Consider the following 18,590-nt stretch of genomic DNA (forward strand, 5'->3'; position numbering starts at 1 on the left):
TGCCACCCATCAGGTGTGCCCCCTCCCTCCACCTGCCTAAGAGAACACCTTGCAGGAGAGCTCAGCGGATGCCACTGTCTGTCATCCCACCCTGCATTTTTTAGATGCAGTCCCGATCTCCCGACCCTCTTTCCCCGAACAATTTACGCCTCCACACCCATGCAGGGCACCCTCGGGCCTGATCCTCATTGTGTGAAAAATGCCAGCTTAGTGGCACCTTGGTAGTACCAGGGTTCCACCCTGCACAGAGGGCATGTCACCTGGGGGGCCTCTGGTACCGTGGGAGATGCCACAAATGCTGTGCCATCTGGTCCCTGTTTTTGGTGACCAGCACTGAACGGCACGCGCCCAAGGTATCCAAGGCAAGGGGGTTAGATCCCATGCCTTGGTCAGATAGATGCCAGGAGATCCCCCTTCTCGGATCAATCTGCCGTGGCGCTTTTTAGGTGCAACACAGCTGGTAGATCTGGGTATCCTGCTGGTGGTTAACTCCCCTTCTGACTTCCCAAAGCTTGTCCACTATCTACAAGGACAAGTCAACTGCTAGGCCCTGCTTGGCAGTTAGTGCAGCTCCGAACAATGCAAGAAGCTCAACACCATCCAGGACAAAGAGTGCTTGATTCGCATCCAATTAAAAAATCTCTTAAATATCACTGCTGCCACTTTGCATTTGGTGGTGGAGACAGTGTGCACCATCTACACGATATACTGCAGTAACTCACCAAGGCTCCTTCAGTAGCAACTTCCAACTTTAGTGTGGCCAATCCATCTACCCCGCTTGTTTGGTCATGGGGGTGAGGAAGAATGTGCAAAATCCATACAGGGCTGGGATTGGGATTGGGATTGAAGTTCTCGGTGCCATGAGGCAGCAGTGCTAACCACTGCACCACCTTGATGCCCTAGTTTCCACTTGTTAAGGGGAAGTCCCGCCCCCAATTACCAGGGGAGTTCATACTCCGCTGTGTAAGGGGGGAAATTTATGGCCCCCATTGGGGTTGTAACACCTCTTTCCTCTTAATTTTAACTGTGGACAATAGTCCAACAAAGATGGGATGGGTCTGGCAGTGTGTAATGCACTTGCGACTGGTTTAAAACCGGAGTGCCGAGGCAGGAGTGGTGCGGCTGGCTATGGTATCGGCCCAGAGGGGCGGCTGGAGGACTACGGCAGGCGGGCCTGTGGCCATATCCAAATTGGTGTTGGAGCCTTTTGATCAGGTGCCTGGCCCCCTAGCTTCCTGGGCTTCGGGTGGAGGGGACGGTGATCGGTGTGGTGACCCAAGTTCCTATGGGAACCACTGACGGACCTGGACTGGCATATCCAGAGTTTGTTATGGAGGCTCCTGTGTACGGCGGTGAATGTGGCCCAGGTGGTTGCTGGCTTCCCGTCGTGCGACTGGACCGAAAAGGAAACTGGCCCAGAGCACTGTGCCCGGGATCAGTATAGCGCCGGCGCTGAAATTGCACACGTATACAGCTTCCCTCGGTTTGAAGTCGGGCCTCTGCATGGTTGACGTCTTGGAGCGGTTCTGTTGCTTGTGGATCCGAGCACTAATGTGGCGGGTCCGAAGCCAATGTCGCATCAGCCACTCTGTTGGTGCCAGCATGAGGGGCCATCTGGTAGCTGAAGAGGAACCGGCCCAGTCGCTTCTACCAAGATCCTGTGGTCAGTTTCTTCATTGCACCCCCCTTTTTTTTTTTGAAGTCTTGGACTGCCAAACTGTTTGAGGCTGGGTGATACAGGTTGATCCATACATGCAGATAAGTTTGTTCTGAGGCCATTCAAACTCATTGTTCGTGAACACACCACCGTTATCTGACTCCAACACTTTGGGTATTCCATGGGTGCTGAAGCCTAGCCACTGTTGTCAGTATTAAGGAAGCAGGGGGACTGCAGAAGGACTTGGACAGGCTCTGCGGGTGGGCAAATAAGTGGCAGATGGAATACAATGTGGAAAGGTGTGAGGTATGAAGAATGGAGGCAGATTATTTTCGAAATGGGGAAATGAGGAAATCCGAAGCACAAAGGGACTTGAGTCCTTGTTCACGATTCCCTTTCACATGCAGCTTCTGTCAGCAGTTAGGAAGGCAAATGCAATGTTAGCATTCATGTCGAGAATATCGAGAGGGCTAGAATACAAGAGCAGTGGGGTGTACTTCTGGAACTGTATAAGACTCTGGTCAGATCCATTTGGAGTATTATGAGCAGTGTTTTTTTTAAAATAAATTGAGTACCCAATTATTATTATTTTTTTTCAAGGGGCAATTTAGTGTGGCCTATCCACCTAACTTGCACATCTCTGGGCCGCGGGGGCGAAACCCACTGGGAGAATGTGTAAACTCCACACAGACAGTGACCTGGGGCTGGGATTCGATCCCTGGCCCTCAGGGCCGCAGTCCCAGAGCTAACCACTGTGCCTCATGCCATTGTGAGCAGTTTTGGGTCCCGTATCTAAGTTAGAATATGCTTGGAAAGTGTCCAGAGGAGGTTCACTGGAATGATCGCTGGAGTAAAGAGCTTATCATGCAAGGATCATGTGGGTAGCACAATGGCAGCATGAAAGCATAGTTGTTTCACAGCTCTAGGGTCTCTGGTTGGATTCCCGACTTGGGTCATTGCCTGTGCGGAGTCTGCACGGTCTCCCCGTGTCTGCGTGGGTTTCCTCCAAGTGTTAATCCTGGGACCCTGGTGCTGTGAAGCAACAGTGCTACCCATTGTGCCACCGTGCTGCCTCCCCCAAGAGTCAGGATCCAGCTGTAGGTACGTTTGGCTCCTGTTGTTCCCCAACTGAGCTTGGCATACAGGTCCTCGCTGTACAAGACTGGGTAACGATCAAAGCAAGAGATCTGTTTACCATCCTGTAGTCCCCACACAAACATATATGGTCCTTTCGGGCTTTAGAACTTAGACCACTGGTGAAATGGGCGAATGATGGCCAAGCATTCCAACTGATGCAATTCTGCGTTGACCTTCGGCTGCATTGCATACGATACTGGGCGGGTGTGAAAATAACCGGGTTGTGTGTCCATGCTGATTTATTGGCCAACAGCAAAGCTTGGAAACTTCACCACTCTCTTCTGGGCCATGGGGGTAAAAGCGACAGTCACGTTGCCAATTTAAGTAGCATGCCAGTAAGCTGGGGGAAACCTCTGTGGACAACCAGCAAGGGCAAACATGTTGACTCGTGCATGGTCACTGAATGGCCAAAGGTTCTCTGGTATATGTCGGCAATCAGACATCTGTGGTCCGAAGTCTGGAGGCCAGACTCTCTCTAATGTAATGAATGTCTGCCAGCTAATCACAAGATTGCCGCTTTGGTAGTGAACTCTATTTCAGCGGATGGCCATTACTGTTTCATGCAATCCTGAAGGGTGTGACCCTGGGGCTGTTACATAGTGCGACTGTGGTACTGCTCCTCCTGATCTTCCACATAATATGCTTGGCCTGTGGGGGGGGGGGGGGCGCATGTGTGGGGATTCGGCAGGGAATGGCACCCTCACTAGCTTGTCCAGTGTCCCGGTCCTGTTTGAGTGTCCAGCCTGCAGTCACCATCTTGGTGTTTGATGTACCATCAATTGAACGCGAGACGAGTTGCTGAACAAAAGTATGGCTTTAATCAGCTAGATGTTAGCCCTGCGGTCGATTACAGTATAAGGACGACCGCCGGGAGTACTGGGTATTTACAGGGCAGGGTTAACTCAGCCTCTCGACCAATCAGGGAGCAGTCACATGACTGGTCTCAACCAACCGGTCGAGAGGCACATGACCGACCAGGGCCAATGGTAAGCCGGTGTTCTGCACCAATGGCAGGCAGCTATGCTAATCATACCACCAGTGTTCCATTTTGGGGCAATTATCAAGGTTGCGCCAGGGTGCACCGTAGCGATATCCTTGGGTCCAGTGGTCTGTCCCGCTTTATGGAAGCTTGTACTATTCGGGCCTGGGAGCGTTGGTCAATGGTCGCTTCGGTGACCAAAGGTTAGGAGTGATAAACCCTGCAACTCCTGGCTTCCGTGATCTCCTGGGAAATGGTGATGTCCACCACCTGCTGGAGGGTTAAGTGGGCCTCCATAAGTCCAGTCATCGAATTGTTCCAGTTTCCCAATGTGTGACATCCGCCATTTGGAGTGGAGGCCTCGGAGCTCGGAGTTAGCGTAGAAACAGCAGATTCATTATGGTATACACTCGTCTCCCCGAAGGGCCGACCTCCTTGACCTGTACCCAGGTCAGGATTTTTATACAGAATAGTTTCCCCTTGTTAAGGGGAAGCCCTGCCCCAATTACCAGGCAGTTCATACTATTCCTATGGAAGGAGGAAATGTATGGAGCACAGTCCTTGGCCCCTGAAGGAGTTGTAATACTACACCACATGGACTGCAGTGGTTCAAGATGCCTGCTGCTCACTACCCCCTCGAGGACAGTTGGGAATGGACAATAAATGTGGCCTAGGCAACAATGCTCACACTGTGTGCAAGAATACATTTAAAAGAAAATGTCTGAATTGGAGCGGAATAGTTATTTCTGAGGGTTGTAGAGCCGGAGGAGATTGCACCGAGGCTTTGGGAGGCTTTTGGAAAAAGTGGATGAGCATTTCATTTTAAAATCCCAAAAAAAAGTGATTAACCAAGTTTTTTTTTTTTAAAAACAGTGGTTAGTATTTGATGAACCTGAGTGAGGAGACGTGGTACAACTGTATGTTCCGTTAGCTGGAAGTCAGATCTTTGGAGACTTTAGTGAACTTGAAAATCACACATTTTCACAGCCAATTTATCAATTATTAATTAGGATCAAAGCTTTCCATCAGGGTTCGGCAACCTTTTTAAACCAAAGATCTAATTACATCAAAATTCAGAACAAGTGGTCAACAAAGAGCCAGTATAGGAATACAACATGTATTGGGATCTCTTCTCTCTCTTCTCTTTCCCCCCGTGCAGCTTTTGAGTTCTCTCCTCTTGCCTTGTTTTTAATAAAATGTGTGTATTTTGGGAATGAGAGCCATATTTGGTTCCATACTGAGACTTGTTAGGCTCTCGATCCATCGGTTGCAGACCCCTGCTTTACAAAGGCAATCTTTGAGATTATATTCTATGATCCCATCAGAAGACTGATCCAAATAATTATTTAACTGAGACTGTTTACCTGCTAACATTCAAAGCAGGTTTGAGGAGATCTCTCCTCTCCTCAAACATGAAAGAAGAAGTAAACTGCATGCCCTGTCACAATTGTGGGCTGACTTGCCTATTTTTGGTACTATATATTTTTTTCACACTTCACTATCCTGAATCTTTTGGCTTTGTGCTCCAAGCACAGGGCTGTTTGCCAAGGTCTGTTGTTTAAAACCCCTCTGTCCATGTTGATCTTTGTGTCTCCAGCAGCGGGAGGAGTGTGATGTTGATTTCCTTTGCGTAATGATTTTCCGGCTGGCCTGTGAATATAAGCTCCAACCTCTCCTCCTCCTTCCTTGGGCTGTGATTTATTGCGCAGCCGTCTCCTGTTCAGGGGCCTGAACTGAGATTGTTGACTGTTGTGTCAATTTGGAGTGGGCAATGAGTCACAACATTTGGCAAACTGCAATATATCTAATTTAATGGACATCTTTAACACATGCTCCCTGTGACTTCCACATATTTTTAAACTTTTTGAAATTCGCTTTTCTTTCTAAACCATGTTTAAGCACTGGGCGGGATTCTCTGATCCTGAGGCTAAGTGTTGACGCCGTCAGAAATGCTATCGCGTTTCTCGACGGCGTCAACATGGCCTCCCGCTGCTGCTGCCCATGCCGCTCCAGGCGTGAACTGGGGTCCGCGCATGTGCGGTGTTTCCCTTCTCCGCGCCGGCCCCGACGCAACTATGGTGTAGGGGTACAGGGGCCGGCGCGGAAGAAAGGAGGCCCCCAGCCAGAGAGACCAGCTCGCTGATTGGTGGGCCCCGATCGTGGACCAGGCCACATAGGAATCCCCCCCCCCCTCCCCACCCTGCACACACACAGGCCACTCCCCGACCCCTCCACGCCGAGTTCCCGCCAGCTGACAGCAGGTGTGAACTGCGCCGGTGGGACTCGGGCTTTTTGCGACGGCTGCTTGGCCCATCCTGGGCCGAGAATCAGGGGGGGGGGGGGGCCCTGTAGAGAGGCACCTGACCATGTAGTGCCAACCACGCCGGTGCCAATGGTGCCGATTCTCCCCTTGGCGGAGAATCGCATCCTGACGTCGAGGCGGCATGGCGCGATTCGTGCCAGACGCGGGGATTCTCCAGCCAGGCCCCGGGCTGAGAGAATCCCGCCCACTATGTCCTGTGGAGAATACATCCATCTGTTCTGAAGAGAAAATCCAATTCCAAATGTAAGGACGTACAAAAAGACAGGAATGAATGGGACCTGCTGTGCTATCTAACCTGCTCTGAACAGTTGCGATGCCATGTGGCTCAGGATCCAAATCTTTCCCATCTACCCAAGCCATGTTTAAAAGAAGCTGATTTTCTTTTTGGCCTGTTGTGGGAAACTAAAAGGCAAAATTCCTCTTGACCATTTTTTAAAAAAGAAATTGAAATACATCCAAGAGAGAACTTTGGGCTTGGTTTATGTTCCAGGAATACCTACTTCTCTGCAAGAAATTGATCCAGGAATGCAGCAAATCAGTCTTGCTGTCATAAACTAGCAAGGTTTTCCATCCGACCCTTGCTCTGAGATTTGACTAATGCTGCCTGTTGAGTTTTCTGTTTAATGGCGCCATTTCCACACACACAAATACATACATCTACACAGTACATCAGTGGGAAGCTAGAAGTATATTTGTTTAATTGACTGCCTAATCCAGGCGCCTTCAAGGCTGGAAAGAGGAAATAATTACATTGCATGTTATTTGTTTACAATCTTCATTCTGAACTACATTTAAGTTCAACTAATTACAATTAGAACTATAATTATTCTGTATCTTGACTACTGTAGCATGGCTAAATGATAACGTCAATGCACATGTTTTTTTTTTTTAAACTGCCTAAAAATGGATTTATCAGGGTGCTGAAAGACTAAAGGATGTGGATGTGAGAGAGATGTTCTGTTTTGAGTAAAGTGATCATACTATATCCGTGTTCTTGTTGCTCTGTAATTGAACAAGCCGCAGGAGTTAATGTTGCACTTGGAAAAAGCAGGTCTGAATCTGGAGGTAGTGGCATTAAATGAGACGTGGTTCAATGAAAGGATCATTTAACCAGTATTACAGAACTACACAGTTGCCTTCTTTTGTAAAATCAATTAGTATTTCAAGTTTAGAATTCAACTCTGAAAAAGCCGGCTGATCTGTTGTGAAACTGCATGATAATAGTTGGTTAATTACTAATGTTGATATCCCAGTCTTTTATCCTTACCTGGCGACTTCAGGTCACACTGTATAAATTGTGGTAGTTATGATGTATGTTACCTTGACAAAATAAAACCGTTCAAGCTTTGGGGCTAAAACTGATTTGATTTTTGGAAAGGTAAAACCATTCACCGTTTATTCCCTGACTGCATAGTGCAAAAATTAAACATTGAGGTACTTGCCATCTATATTTCTTGATTTGAATACCCTGTTGTGAGTATATTCATTTTTATGGAGGAGTACGGAGTAGGAACAATTGTTCCAGATAAAAATGGGCTCAAAAAATGGGAACACGAGGCTAGCAAGGTGTGAGGGCATGCTTTGATTTTGTAGAATTTAAATTGCCACTTACACAAGATCTGTTGCTGAACTAGCTTCAATAATAGCATTTCAATTGCTGTATCTTTTAACAGTAATTTTGAGGTTGGGGAAATGCAAGCATATAGTATCTGATTAGAAATTTTGTTTGAGCAAATATGGTAGCATGCACTCTTAAAACCGAATGCAAAACTTTGAATTATTGTAACTGGTAAATCTTTGGTTCTTCGCATATTAGTAAAGTGTCTTTAATATACCAAGATGGTGAAGTTGATTCTCGGTAGTAGCACAAAATAGTAATCTTTATTAGTGTCACAAGTGGGCTTACATTAACACCACAATGGCGTTACTGTGAAACGGTCCAAGTCGCCCTACACCGGCGCCTGATTGGGTACACTAAGGGAGAATTCAGAATGTCCAATTCACCTAACATGCACATCTTTCGGGACTTGTGGGAGGAAACTGGAGTACCTGGAGGAAACCCATGCAGACACAGAATGTGCAGACTCCGCACAGACAGTGAGCCAGCTGGGAATCGAACGCTGGCCCGTGGTGCTGCAAAGCAACAGTGCGAACCACTGTGCTACCGTGGCATAGCCAATAGCTTATTTAACATCCAATCTGATGAGTTCCATTACTGACCAAGGCTAACATCACTTCCAGAATGTTTGGCAAAGAGTGACCATGGGCTTTGAAATAAATATGTACATTTTAGAATCATTGTTGAATGCATAACCACATGTGCATAGCGGTTTGTTTTGTAGAATTTTACCACTGTATTCTCTTACAGAAAATATGGGATGTATAAAGTCAAAGAGCTTCACTGAAGAACCAAAAGAATTGAAGGAAAAACCAGTACGTAAATCTGAACCACCTATTTATGTTCGAGATCCCACATCCAATTCACACGTGCCAGTAAGTAGTGAAGGGAAAACCTCATGGCACAAAGCTGGATAGCTGCATGACTGACCTATTGGAAAATCCATTGTCCTGATCTCAATTCTATGAACTAAAACTCTGAATCGTCTAACTTACTTTATTTACCAATCATCTTTTCATCACTAATAACTGATGCTGTATTTTAAACAAACATCATGAATGTTAATGCATTAAAACAATCTAAATATAAAATATTCCTCTCCTCAAGAGGGCTCCCTTTGTGCTAGACTCCAACATCAAAAATGCATCTTTCTCCATTTCTCTTCATGCCCCTTTCTGAGCTCATCTAATCCATGAGACCCATTTTTTTTTTTTTTTTGTTCCATTGCCCCTTTGCTAACTGAAATGGTTCACCCTCCTTGGATTTTGATACTGCCATTTATCTCCCTGTTCTTAAATAATCCAACCTGTGTTTGAAAATGAAACTCCCCATCCCTAATTTCCCTTCGGTCTACAATTGCTTTTATCACCTTCCATGATTTCCGACTTTACTTGCTCCACCCTGGGTTCTGCCTCTACCCTTATGATAATGAATTAAATGTGACTAACTGTGGACGGGTGCACTATTCTTTCTACAGCCTTCAAAACATTTGACTGAAAATGGAAAAAAAAAAATGAAAATTGCTTACTGTCACAAGTAGGCTTCAAATGAAGTTACTGTGAAAAGCCCCTAGTCGCCACATTCCGGCACCTGTTTGGGGAGGCTGGTACTGCACCACTCACTTCAGTGTTTGGCTCAGTGAGATTGTTTTTTGCTTAGTTTTCCTTTTTGCTATCTTATTAGTTTTCCTTCTAGTTATCTATTCGGGTCTGGTTTAACACAGGGCTAAATAGCTGGCTTTTAAAGCAGACCAAGGCAGGCCAGCAGCACAGTTCAATTCCCGTAACAGCCTCCCCGAACAGGCGCCAGAATGTGGTGACTCGGGGCTTTTCACAGTAACTTCATTGAAGCCTACTTGTGACAATAAGCGATTTTCTTTTCATTTCATTAATTGTAAAACTGAAGTGGGTAATACAATGCCTCCAGTTTGCTCTGCCATTTAGTTGGGTCATAGCTGCTCTGTACCTCAACTTCATTTGACACCCCTTGAACCCCTTAAGCAGCTAAAGTCCATCAAACTCCAACTCTTCCAACATCAACAGCTTTTGGTGATATTTCTATATCTTGTATAATAATATTATAAAAGCTTCTGGAATTTCCTCCTAAATGCCTTGGCTCTAATTTTAAAATGATGTCTCTGTGTTCTTGATTCTTTCAACAGAGCAATCAGAATTGCTGTGATGTAGAAGGATACCACTTGGTTTATTGTGTTTACACCAGCTCTCCAAATGAACATGACCGAGTGTTACTCCTCTGCCTTTTCCCCATACGCTTGCACATTGATTCTATTCAAGTAATCATATAACGCCTTTTCAATGACACTATCTAAACCTGCCTCCAAACCAATTCTAGGCAGTACATTCCAGACCCAAACCTTCCCTTGTCTGAAAATTTTTTTTTTCTCTCATTACATTTGCTCCTAAATCTGTGCCCCTCCTTTTCTATCTGTTGAGTAGCAAGAACAGCTTCTCCCCATCTACTCTGCCCAGCCCCCTCATTAATTTGAGCTTGAAAATCTCCTGTCCGCCTTCTCTCCAGGGAAAATCGTCCCAATCTTCCACTGAGAAGGCAATGGCATGGTGGTATTATCACATGATCCAGAAACCCAGGATAATGCTCCTTGGCAGATGTTGAAATTTGAATTCAATAAAAATCTGGAATTAAAAGTCTAATGATGGCCATGAAACCTGGTGTGCGCTACATGTGACTCCAAATCTACAGCAATGTGGTTCACTCTTTAATGCTCTCTGGCCTAGCAAGTCACTCAGTTCAAGGACATTTAGTGATATATGTTGGCCCAACCAGAAATGCCCACATCGCCTGAACAAATTTAAAAAAACTATCCTCATGACTATGATTTCTCATCCCTGAAACCATTTTTTATAAACCTCATCTATCGACTGGTTTAGAGACTAACGGCTGGATTCTCTGAATCTGAGGCTATGTCTGCAGGATCCGTCTGATCTTGTGACCAAAACATCGTCATCACCTCCACCGCCCGGTGAAGGGCTAGCAGCTGCACCACGTAAAGCCCCACCTGCCTATAGAGACGCAGAATGGCCAGGTCTGTGACCGTGCACGGTGGCAGCCGTGTGCCGTACAACATGGCTCTGGCTGCGCGCGGATCCAGCCTGCCAAAAACTGCTCCCCCCCCCCCCCCCCCCCCGGTAACACCACCAGCTCTAGTGAGGGGATATGCTACCGACGAAGTTAGATCATCGGGTGAGGGTCTGGGGTGATGTCTTGAGGGCGTACCAACAGCATAGTGTACACCTCGAGTACGCCGTTTTTGAGGGGGTGGAGCATCAGCAAAATAGCACCGCCCCTGATTTCTGAGGAAAAATTGATTCTCTGGCCGATCGCCGAACGAGATGTTGACGATCGGAGAATCCGACCCTCCTAAGTACTCTGCCCAGTAGCGAATCGGGACTGACCCACTGGCGCGAGGAGCATCACGAGTTTGGATTCCGTACCATGCTCAATAACTCAGTGGTGAGCACACCAATCTCCCTGCAATTACCGGTCTTGGGCTGCCATTGTGAACTATCGCCCCCTACCCCACAACAACAATCCTGACATCCACTGACAAAGGGGAGTACCGCAGGACCTCATTAAGGAGGGGCACTCTTTTCCCCCCCCCCCCCCTCCTTTCACACCATGCATGAGGGTGACCTGACCCTGCCCCTCTGGCATTGCCAATGGTGGACAGTCCCCGGCACCATGGCACTGACAGCCTGGCTTGGCACGATTGACCTGCGGGGGTGGGGCGGTTTAAGCCCCTCTGCTTTGCTGCTGACAAAAATGGAGGAAATAGTTTTGGGTCCCTTTGGCCCTCGTACACGCTCCTCCGATGGAACTTGTTGGATGAAGGTGAAGCCTTCCGGTGTCGGAAAGTATGGAGTCTCCAACTGTCCAAAGTTCTGCATTTTTTTTTCCTGTAAGATTTTATCAAATAAACCCCCCAACTTGTTTAAAAAAAAATGAAAATGAAATGAATAAAATTAATGAATAACGCCCCCCTCCCCCCCCCCCCCCCCCACCCCCCGAACTTGTAAAACAAAAAGCTGCGACCATTTATAAAAAGAAAAGCGGCCGCATGCTTTCCCGATTATCGGCGCACAGGCGAAGTGCGGCCACATTTGTTTTACATGTTCACGGCCATTTTGAAGGCCGCTTGCAGCCAACGTTATTAACAGCGGCTGTTGCGCGTAGATTTGCGCGATCGGGTGCACCGTGACGGATGGCTCCACGACCCTCCCGACACCCACCCGCGAGTCGCACCCCTGAGTTTGACCATGCCTGTCCCAGAGAACCCACATCACTTAAAGCTTTTAAATCCACTGAGATCCTTTGAAATGCTCATCAGTGTTAGAATTCCAGATGAACCCCCAATTTTAGACAGACATAAACATGGAATTTACAGTGCAGAAGGAGGCCATTTGGCCCATCGAGCCGGCACTGACCCTTGGAAAGAGCACCCTACCTAAGCCCACACTTCTAGTAACCTCACCTAACCCAAGGGCAATTTATCCTGGCCAATCCACCTTACCTGCACATCTTTGGACTGTGGGAGGAAACCGGAGCACCCGGAGGAAACTCAGACACTGGGAGAAGGTGCAGACTCCGCTCTGGGACCCTGGAGCTGTGAAGGAACTGTGCTAACCACTGTGCTACCATGCTGCCCCTAGACATGAACCCAACTCTTTGCAATTTGTAAAACTTGAGGAAATGTTCTGCACCACAGGAATGATAACACTGAACAATTGATATCTTTTATGTCAAATCAAACTTTAATTTAATCACAAAATTAGCCACATTAGCAACAAGAAATAGCCTTACAGTTAGCATTAACAGTTACAACAGTTCTTTCTCAAGTAAAAGAAGAAACCTTATTTAACTTCTTAAACCTGCCACTATGTTCCAATAAGCAGACCAAAATATTAAATACCACTTTATTAAAGACAACAACCCGGGTTTTACTTTTCTGTGTAAAATCCTTAGAGAGAGGACACTTTTCAGGACCAAATTGAAGCACCTCAGATGGGTTCTAGGACCTACTGACTCATCAGACAAACATTGCTCCTCCCATTAACTATTATACCCAAAGCACAAGGCATTCTCTTGTTGTCTCTTACAAGATGTCCCTTGACTTATTTAGCCAGGAACAAATGCCAATGTGCAGTGGCTTCCTTCAACGCGCCAACCCTGACTCAACATGTCGCAGGACTACAGGGGCTGGCGCGTAGGAAAGGAAGCCGCCAGCCAGAGAACCGGCCCGCCGATCGGTGGGACCCAATCGCGGGCCAGACCACATTGGAGGCCCACCTGGGGCCGGACCCCCTCTTCCCCGCCCCCACATCCGCCACAGGCTGCTCCCCGACCGTTCCACGCCAAGGTCCCGCCGGCTGAGAGCAGGTGTGGACGGCGCCGGTGGAACTCGGCATTTTGTACCTCGGCCCCCGACTGGCGCTGTGCCAACCACGCCGTCGCCAATGGCATCGATTCTCCGCTCTGTGGAGAATTGCATGTCGGGGCGGCGTGGCGCAATTTGTGCCGGTCACGGGGATTGCCCGGCACCAGGCTGAGAGAATCCCGCCCATCGTCTTTCGGGACTTGTGGGAAGAGCACCCGGAGGAAATCCACGCAAACATGGGGAGAACGTGCAGACTCCGCACAGACAGTGACCCAAATCAAACCTGGGACCCTGGCGCTGTGAACCCACTGTGCTACCGTGCTGCCCTTGAAAGGCCAAAGCGAGAATAATACCTCGAGACCAATGAGCCACCTTCTAGTAGCAAAACTGAATATAACGCAGTTTCTTCAACTTTTACTTGCTGCTTCAGTTATACCTCATAAACTATATATACAAATGATTTTTCACATCAAAGACCTCTGTACTGCTCAGGAAAAAGCTTCTGGTGCTCCCGTGAAGGTCTCATTGATTTTTGGAATTTCAGATAATATGTAACCATTTGCTTTATGTTGAAGTGTTGAGCATTTATATGCTAATAGATGATGAGCAGTCTTTTTTTTATTCTTTAGTTCAGAGATTTCTCCTGGTAATCTTTTGAGCTGATACAGTGAAATGATTTACAGCACCAATTCATCCACATTACCCATGATTTGACCATCGATCCAGAATCAAGTATGCTGTGGGGACTAAAATTGCCTTAATATTTCTACATTTCGGTTGTTCTCTGGGGAACTTGGACGAGAAATGCTTTTAATCAGATCAACAGCAATTGAAACACAATTGTTTGAAAGTTTTTGGGTGAATAAGCAAACTAATCAATTAATGCTTTGAAAAGTATATTTTTCTAAATAATAAAATGAAGGCATTTAGAGGTATATAAAAGCCTACTTTTCATGTTTTTCCAATGCATCTGTGATATTTCCCTTTTAATATTTATCATGGATAAAATGATTGAGCTTGTACAACTGTGAAGCCATGGACTTTAATTCTTCCTTTTTAATTCTCACTCTAGTTTGAGGACAGGTTGTTACTTTTTGCACCTCTATTGAAACCAATAAACGTACTGAACATTTGATTGCATTATTTTTCTCAAAGCAACATACACAGCGTTCATTGTTTTAGATTAGGGAGGGGATAATGAGCTACATAAAATATATTTTTACATTTACAATGCTGAGTTCTTTTCAATACTTGTCTTGTTTCAGAATCCAAACCAGGATTCTCATCTTTTACCCGGCCAGAAGTTTCAGAAGTTTGAAGGTAAACTTATTATCGGTTATGTAAGCCTTCGGATTCATTCTTTCTTTTCTATTTGACTTTGCAATCCCATTAATATGCCTTCTATTGTGCATGACAGAGACTGATGGCAAAATAGTCATTGCCTTGTATCCATACGATGGAAACCATACAGATGACCTGAACTTTAAGAAAGGGGAAAGGCTGAAAGTGCTTGAAGAGTAAGTGCTTAATATTTATCTCATACTCATTAAGAATATAAGTGCAATGTTGGCATTAAATTAGTCACACTTCAGTGAAATTGTCTTATACCTACTTGCAGCAGCTGATGGTAGACAGGTGTTCAAATTACCTTTGCAACATGGGGGGAAAATGCTGAGTGCACAGGGATACAAATGGAAGCTGTTGTTAGTAATGATTAGGACCAATCGTTTCCTGGGACGGGCTCCATGCAAGAAGCGTAAGACCGTTCTTGCCTTCCAATAAATTTGAAGTACCAATTACTCAAATCCGCTCCGGATGTGGTTCCTGTCCAATCAAAGATACTTCAAAAGATCAGATGATGTGGAATCTGCTCTGCAGACAATATTGAGATTGAAAGTAGCCCAAGGCAGGGGAGGCCTATTCCTGATCCTTTTTTGGTCCTCTCGGGACCCTGCTTGCTCCCAGATATCTCAGGTGAGTTTGGTATCCTGTGTGACGCACGTGATCTGGTATTAAATCATGTTGGTGTCCTATTGCAGTGTAGAACCCTGACTTTTGCACAATTTAGAAGCCCTTGCCAGACTGTGGCTAGTGTTCCCAATGCTTCCTGAGGCTTCTCTGCTAAAAATGACAGTGGGGGTAGCTTAGGTCAAACTGCAAGGTAAGTATTCTGTCCCTATTTTAATCACTTGCCCACTCTGTTCCCATTTGTTGTTTTGTTCCAGCAACTTTCCTCCGTCTGTTAATTCTGGCTCTCTGAAATTGCTGCAGATCACCATTCAAATCCCAACTGAGCTTTTCCCTGAACTGTTCAGCATTGTCTTTTGGCCGAACCCATTCTGAATAGTTGATTTGCGAGGCATTCCTTCAGGATCGAGGGTGAATTGCTTCCACTCTGCTTTGATTAGTTCTAAAATGGCTGCTTAAGTTAAATGCTGAATTTGCAGACTCTCCTGCATATGAGGCAGGTGCAGTCCCTTCAATTTGCCTTTGTTATTTTAGGACTGAGATGAGGAGAAACCTTTTTCACTCAAAGGATTGTGAATCTTTGGAATTCTTTAACCCAGAAAGTTGTGGATGCTCCAGTATTTACTACATTTAAGACTGGTAGACATATTTCTGATGTCTCAGGGAATTGAGGGACAGGGAAAGCAGGCAGGAGAGTGGCGTTGGAGACCAAGATCGACCATGCCAGTGTTAAATGGTAGAGCAGGCTTGATGTGGCCACATGGTTGTCTGGTGTTCCTATTTCTTAAGTTCTTCATATTCTTTGTATGAACCTTACAAAATTTCTTGATGTTTCGTGTCTTCCTGAATTAACCTTCTCCATTTTGGTTGCTCACGAGCCAGGTGCTCCCTCGAGGGGATGTTTGACCTTATCAGAGACACTTTGAAGATTTCCTAAAGTGTTTCTGCTGCTCCTGGAAGTCTTCTGCCATGACTGGGTTTTGAGTAGAACAGCTAGTTTGGTAATCTGGTATCAGGCATATGATCATCATGTCCTGTCCAGCACAATTCTGGATAGTACGGTTCCTAAAGTTGCTCGTCTTCCCTGATATCAGGAGAGTGGCTGCTGAAGGAGAGTTGTCCTTTTTGGTCCAGAAGTTCAGGGTTCTGAAACAAGAAATGCTGGAAAAACGCCTGTGAAGAGAAAAATAAGAGTCAATGTTTCCAGTCCCTCCAGCCCAATGTGACCTCTTTGGAATGGGAGAAAGTTAGAAATAGAAGAGTTTATGCTGTTGAAAAAGGGAGGTAGGGACAGGTGGAGCAAAAAGAATAAGCTAGCGGGCAGGAGAGAGAAATGACAAATGTGTCATGGAATACAAGACAAAGAGAGTGTAATGATAGTATTTTAAAATATGATACTGAGACTTTCCAGCTGTCTGAAAGCAACAATATGGCACCCGGTTCATGATCCGAAGTTGTTGAACTCCCCAAGTTGAGTCCAGCAGGCTGTAGTATCTGAGGCACCGTTCCTCCTGCAGCGTTGCACTTTCCAGAACCACTGTAGCAAGTCAAGTACAGTAATGTAAGCAGGAGAACAAAATGGTGAGTTGAAATGGCAAGTGGCAGGAAGGTTGGGGTCATGCTTGTGGACCGAGCAAGCAAGTTTCTGAAACTGGATTGACTGACATCCTGTGGTGGCTGGCTTATCTTACTCCATAGCCATTGACATTCCCTATGTCCTAAGATGATACTAGTGTCTCATTGTTTTATTTAACTATACTGGGTGCCTATATTTCCAATGTTCACGCTGCTAAACTTGGTAATTCCTTTTTAATTTGTACTTTGAACATTACACTCAATTACTGACTGCAGTCAACTCTATATTATCCTTGTGCTGCCTTGTTTTGGATTTGAGTTATGCTGAACCTCCTCAGTGGTTCTATTTCAGTGACATGCATAACTGTTTCTGTTTAGTAGCAGGACTTAGTTTTCACATATTGCTACTTGTCCTCCATAACACCTGTAATTAGAGTTTGTGCCCTGTGTTTGATCAGGAAAGGCATGCTACTTTTGTATGTACTACTTTTGTCTGTTCTACATCACAAAGATTGAATAATTAGATTTTACAATTTGATATTATTACAACACCCTGGGCTAGTCCACAGAATTCCAGCACCATTTGACCTGGAGACACAACAGTGAAACTTGTTTATTTAAATACCCAAGTCATTTATTATGAACACAATCTTTAATTAAACAGGCAGAAAATGTAGCTGTCTATCTACTACCCATTTCCCTAACCCATCCCTTTTCTAATTATTCCCCACTCTTTTTTTTCAATATACCGACAGGCAAACCAACACAAACACTGAGACAGAGGGGAAAGAGGGTTTAAAGGGAAAGAAAATATTAATAAAATAAAAGGGTAGGCATCTTTGATTCACAGGGTGACTTTCGGTTCAATGTCTTTCTGAAGTTCAGGCTTTCAGTTTGATACTTTCTTTCTTCCAGAATAGACCTGATCTGGCAGACTACACATTATTTCAGGTTCACAGCAAGGATATGCTCCACACACACAGCTTTCAAAACAATAGATCAGTTCTTTTCCTTCAGTCCCTGAAGAGCAACAAGCTACTGGTTTTGATACACTTAAGACCTTGTTTCCACCTATAGAAAGAGAAAACGGCTCCCTTCGCTTCTGAGGTCTAATCACTTTTGTGGAAAGTTTTCTTGGAAACCTCACCCAGCAGGAACACATCACTGGCTGTTGTCAAGCAGAACACTGTCCCTGGCCAACTCATTGGTTGCAGTTAACCAATCAAACTGATTCCCTCCAAAACCAGTTCCTCCAATCTACTTGGTGCCGAACAGTCTGGCTTCTCCTTCTCCCAAACATATCTTGACAATACAAAATCCTGCCAAGCAGGCTGTTTTGGGGTCTTGAGCTTTCTTCTCTGTACTTAAAGGCACATTCCAATAATTGACCTACAGACCAAAACAAAATAAATGGGAATGAAGAAAATAGGCAGGAAGAACTCTTTTGCTACTTATTTTTCATTTGGAGTAATCTTACCAATACTCGTTACTGTACACATGGAGAAATACTGCCCAATTTGTGGAAAGACCAGGGAATTGCTATTTTCTTTTCTTTTGTTTAATGTATTTTTATTAAGGTTTTGCAGAATTTTTCACAATAAAACAGTAGTAACCATAATAACAAAACAAACTAGAGTGAACATTAACATAGTGCAAAAAGACAATATACACTAACAGTTAAATAGACATTACCCCATGTGACCCAGTCTTCCCGCACCATCCTGATGAAACACTCATTCTTCCCCCCCCCCCCCCCCCCCCATGGATTGCTGCTGCTTTTGACATTTTAATTTTCCCTGAGGAAAGTCGACGAACGGCTGCCTCCTCCGAGAGAACCCTAGCGTAGACTCTCTTAAGGCAAACTTTATTTTCTTGAGGCTGAGAAACCCAGCCATGTCATTAACCCAAGTCTCTACACTG

The 18,590-nt window shown here is 45.4% G+C and overlaps 1 protein-coding gene across 2 annotated transcripts in view; it reads left to right on the forward strand.

Annotated features, from left to right (window-relative positions):
* The window catches only part of lyn (LYN proto-oncogene, Src family tyrosine kinase), a 147,350-nt gene that overhangs the window by 47,756 nt on the left and 81,004 nt on the right, over positions 1 to 18,590 (forward strand). The window contains exons 2-4 of one of the 2 annotated variants that reach the window (XM_038809384.1): positions 8,465 to 8,529; positions 14,393 to 14,447; positions 14,545 to 14,644. In XM_038809384.1, the coding sequence (XP_038665312.1) occupies positions 8,470 to 8,529; positions 14,393 to 14,447; positions 14,545 to 14,644 (215 nt within the window). In that variant the 5' untranslated portion in view covers positions 8,465 to 8,469. Of the gene's footprint in view, positions 1 to 8,464; positions 8,590 to 14,392; positions 14,448 to 14,544; positions 14,645 to 18,590 lie in introns of both variants that reach the window. The other variant, XM_038809383.1, reaches the window with a different exon arrangement.

Source organism: Scyliorhinus canicula, chromosome 10 (genome assembly GCF_902713615.1).
Source record: "Scyliorhinus canicula chromosome 10, sScyCan1.1, whole genome shotgun sequence".
Lineage (NCBI taxonomy): Eukaryota > Metazoa > Chordata > Chondrichthyes > Carcharhiniformes > Scyliorhinidae > Scyliorhinus > Scyliorhinus canicula.